This window comes from Austrofundulus limnaeus, unplaced genomic scaffold (genome assembly GCF_001266775.1).
Source record: "Austrofundulus limnaeus strain Quisiro unplaced genomic scaffold, Austrofundulus_limnaeus-1.0 Scaffold284, whole genome shotgun sequence".
NCBI classification, from domain to species: domain Eukaryota; kingdom Metazoa; phylum Chordata; class Actinopteri; order Cyprinodontiformes; family Rivulidae; genus Austrofundulus; species Austrofundulus limnaeus.
The window spans coordinates 559,240-563,143 of NW_013952686.1; the positions used below are offsets into that span (position 1 = coordinate 559,240).

Genomic DNA, 3,904 nt, shown 5'->3' on the forward strand with positions numbered 1-3,904 from the left:
ATATTTTGTGGGTCAGAAGATAAAAAGTGGTTCCCAAACGTTTTATCTTCTGACCCACAAAATATTAATTGCAAAATCTTGTGACCCCAAATATYACTGGTCTGAGTACACAAACTTTGTTAATAACCCTCCCTAAAAACAAAGGCTACACAAATATAAATACTTATTTATACTTATTTTGTGTTTTTGTAACAATTATTGGGAAAATAACAGTAGCAGAGACCTGTGCCCACAACTATTTTTGGATAATAAACATTTGTATCAGGTCAACTAAACATGGGCATAGTAACAATATTTATTATTCTACATTTATACATTTTTGGCAACTAAGGCAAAAATGGAATTAATGTAGGAAAATCTTTTCAGGACCCCAGTTTGGGTCCCGAGCCCAACTTTGGTAACCACTTGAAAAAGCGAAGCTTTTTTTGTCCTTTAGGTTTTTACTTTTACTTTTATACTTTTAAGTTTTACAACTAGTACTTTTATACTTTTGARTAAAAAAGCTTGAGTCGACACTTCCACTTTTAAAAAGGTATTTTTAAACCTTAGTATCTACCTCTGCCCAGTTTTTGGCGTAAACTACGTCGAACATTTGCATCTTTTCAGTCACAGTGGATTTTTTTTGACAATGTGTATTGAGCTCCTGCCTTCCATTAGGCTTCTCTAAACAGACATGGGGCCGCAGCAGAGCTCCTGGTGTGACGGTTCACACCTCCGCGGTGCCAGCCGGCCTCGATGGTCGAGCCATTCACACGTCCTTTGATCGCAGGTGGGGAGGATTTAAAACCCGGCTGGGAGCAAAAMGTCTCCATCGCAGTCAGTTTGCTGGAGTCCAGAGGTAGGGGCTCGTCATGTCTGCAGTCCAGGGGAACACGCTGAGACCTTACCAGGTGTACCAAGAAGGCTCTCCGCAGACGAGCGGCTTGAATTCAGGTTGGTGACTTTTTTTTTTTGGAAAGTTCAGCGCAAAGCTGCGCGCATTTTACGCATCTCCAACTCGCCTTTTTGCTTCCAGAGTTCTTCAACTCTGACCCCATGGAGGACAGGTGCGTCTCGATCCTGACCCACAGGAGAAAACGGACCAACTTCACTCAGCAGCAAATCGAGCTGCTGGAGAAAGTTTACTCCGATACAAAATATCCAGACATTTACCTGAGGGAGAGGCTGGAGGCTGCGACCGGGCTGCCAGAGTCCAGAATTCAGGTTGGTTCCCTCTTTTATTAATTATTATTATTTAGAATGGACAGATTGCAAGGGAGCAGCATCAGACTCCAGCACCACAATCTGTTGCTGTAAACCAGGGATGCCCAAAGTGTGGCCCGGGGGCCATTTGTGGCCACTGAACTGATTTTGTGTGGCCCCTGACTTCAGTTCAAGAATTATACTAATTTGTTTGCAAATTTGTCTCCCCGGCAGGTGTTTGATGTAGATGGAGACTTTCTATTTATTATTAGGGCAAATTTAACACAAAGTAAAATCTTATAATAAAAAATATTGGCAACAATTTTTTTAATCTTTAAATAACCAGACTCTTAGCTTTTTCCACATCTATTTAGTGACTTCTACTCAGAAGCTGATTTTGCTGCACTCCAATCTGCTTTTAATTAATTTATTAGTCTGAATACAGCAAGCATTTTCAACAAGAGTGACCTAAAGACTGATTTTATTGATTAGAATTGACTAAATTGGGTTATTTTTTTCCCCAAGTGAAACCTAGAAAATTGCAAAAATTTCTTTCAATAAGGGAAACATGGAAAACAATTTTAAAGTTGTGGATCTACGTTAATTTACACACCCATTTCCAGCAGTAAATCTGACTACGTTATTTGTTTTAAAGTATTCAATGTTTAGTTTATTGTTGAGCAGGTAAAGGAAAAATATTTTTGGCCCTCAAGTCCTTCTGACTTTCTGATTTTGGTCCATGTGACAAAATGTTTGGACAGCCCTGCTAAGCAGACTGAGAATTTCACCTGGTTTTATTGTTTCAGGTGTGGTTTCAGAACAGAAGGGCCAAATCTCGTCGTCAAGTTCGCTCTTCAGTAAAGGCACCCAACACACCAGCTGGGGGGCGTTTTGTCCATCTTCCAAGTAGAATGGGTCCAGAAAAGGGTATTTTTTTTAATCGACTTACCATCCATTCATGCCTGAATGTTCAAGACCATCCATGTCAACTTGTTTTTCTTTTAGTTTATGACAACACTGAGGTCCATCAGATAGGTGCTTTTTCTGATGAGAGTTCATCGAAGGTAGAGAGCGGGGAAACTCACGGGACCCATTTTCCAACCAAACCCAGCGGCTTCAACCAGCCACCACCTTCCTGCCTCTACGCCAGGGACGAACCCAGAGCGACGCCGGCTGAGCCAACGCGGCCGAACCCGAGCTGCGACGTCCGTCTTCGCGCCAACAAAAGCGAGCACCGTGCCAAGACGGGAGCCAAAGCGACCGCTGACCCAAAGGTTCTGACGGAGTATGAAAATTTCCCGCCGAATAAAACCATCGGTCCGGAGATGAAAGTCGTGATTCCTCACATCCCGATCCGAAATAACTTCAGCAGGTCATCTCCAGAAAACAACGGGGGACAAATGCAGTTTCCACAGCTGAGGGCCACAGAGGGGTTCTGTCACTTTTCTCCAATCCAAACCACTGAAACGCAGGAAATCACAGACTCTGACTCCGAGTGGGAAAACAAAACCATCGTTGACTTTGGTGGCTTTATGTAACATTAAAGGCTTAATGCATCTTGTTAAGAATGATGAAAACCYGAATTTATTATTATAAAATTGCAAAAAGGCTGGTGTTTAAAAGAGAATTAATACAATTGTGCATTAGTTTTATCTGTAATCTGTGAATAAACTTGGACAAACAAAAACTGTGTTGCAATATTAAGTTTAATATAACAAGAGGAAAACATTTATGTACAAATGCCCTGAGGCACTTTCATATACAACTTTACAAAACTGAAAAAAGAAGATTCTCTCTAGGAAAGAGTCATTAACTTAAGATTTTTACACTCAGATCAGTGATGCAGGCTTTGTGAGTGTGTGTGTTGCTGCAGCAGCCACACCTAAAAAGATGGAATTGCTGAGATCTGAGGGAACGAAAASCATCAAGACCCCGGTAATCGGTGATCTTAATGTCAACAACAGTCTTTTTTAATAGTCTCTGAACAGTTTGTGTGAAAGCACCATTTTCAGGAACGTCAACACGTCACACGGCTCTGAGTGCATGCAGGTCCTCAGACTGCGTTGGTGTTGTTGGCAGCGAATGCGTGCAGATTACCCAGCTGACTCAGACCGCTCTGGATGTGCCCCACGTGGATCTCAACGTTATTCTGAAAGCAACTGGGCACACAGGAAGAAATGAGCTGAGATAAAGAACGCACAGAACAGATGATAAAAGTAGAAAAAAAAACCTCATCTTGAATCAACATAACTCGGTACTAAACTTTGTCTCATTTGGTCTAAAAATGTCTTCACTGTGGCTGTTTTTCAATTCGCTTTGGAAACCATCTTGAATCAGGAGTTCAAAGATTAATCAGCTGCAGACGTGCATCTGATGATTACTTTAAGGGTTTCATTAAAATACACTAAATGTTGCATGAAATATTTTGCTAACAGGTAATCAATCAAGTTGACAAAATTGTAATTGGTCGTAGATGACTGTCCACTGAAATGAATGATTTTACTTTTACTTTTTTGTACTCAGAAAGTGTTAACACTAGGGGGTGTTAAATCAACACCCAAAAGTTTAACACTCCTGTTTTTGCTGTGGAAGTCTTTTTGATCTCGTTTTGAGACTGATTTACTAAACAAGAACTGATTGTGTAAGAATAATAATCTTGTTTTCAGAATGTGTAAGATTATTTGTCTTGTTAGTCTGAAAATTTGACTCAAATTAAGTCAAA

General features: G+C 40.6%; 2 protein-coding genes across 3 annotated transcripts in view; one reads left to right on the plus strand and one right to left on the minus strand.

Moving 5' to 3' along the window:
- Positions 1–764: 764 nt before the first annotated feature.
- mixl1 (Mix paired-like homeobox) lies at positions 765–2,800 on the plus strand. 2 transcript variants are annotated; one of them, XM_014021255.1, is made up of 4 exons: positions 766–933; positions 1,016–1,203; positions 1,989–2,109; positions 2,188–2,800. In XM_014021255.1, exons 1-4 carry the CDS (start codon positions 852–854, stop codon positions 2,718–2,720), a joined length of 924 nt encoding a protein of 307 aa, XP_013876709.1. In that variant the 5' UTR covers positions 766–851; the 3' UTR covers positions 2,721–2,800. The 2 variants fall into 2 exon arrangements, with proteins under 2 accessions (XP_013876708.1, XP_013876709.1); XM_014021254.1 differs by having other exon boundaries at positions 765–933; positions 1,989–2,800.
- A 70-nt stretch (positions 2,801–2,870) lies between these two features.
- The window catches only part of lin9 (lin-9 DREAM MuvB core complex component), a gene marked incomplete at its 5' end in the record, with an annotated part of 8,569 nt that continues 7,535 nt past the window's right edge, over positions 2,871–3,904 (minus strand). The window contains 1 exon segment of the mRNA XM_014021253.1: positions 2,871–3,341. Within this exon segment, the coding sequence (XP_013876707.1) occupies positions 3,236–3,341 (106 nt within the window).

What these genes read in the sequence shown, in the direction of transcription:
- mixl1 (XM_014021254.1), top strand. Translation starts at nt 852, where the DNA reads ATGTCTGCAGTCCAGGGGAACACGCTGAGACCTTACCAGGTGTACCAA. An exon ending in GACGAGCGGCTTGAATTCAG is followed by an intron (nt 934 to 1,015) that starts GTTGGTGACTTT and finishes TTTTGCTTCCAG; the next exon opens with AGTTCTTCAACTCTGACCCC. An exon ending in TGCCAGAGTCCAGAATTCAG is followed by an intron (nt 1,204 to 1,988) that starts GTTGGTTCCCTC and finishes TTATTGTTTCAG; the next exon opens with GTGTGGTTTCAGAACAGAAG.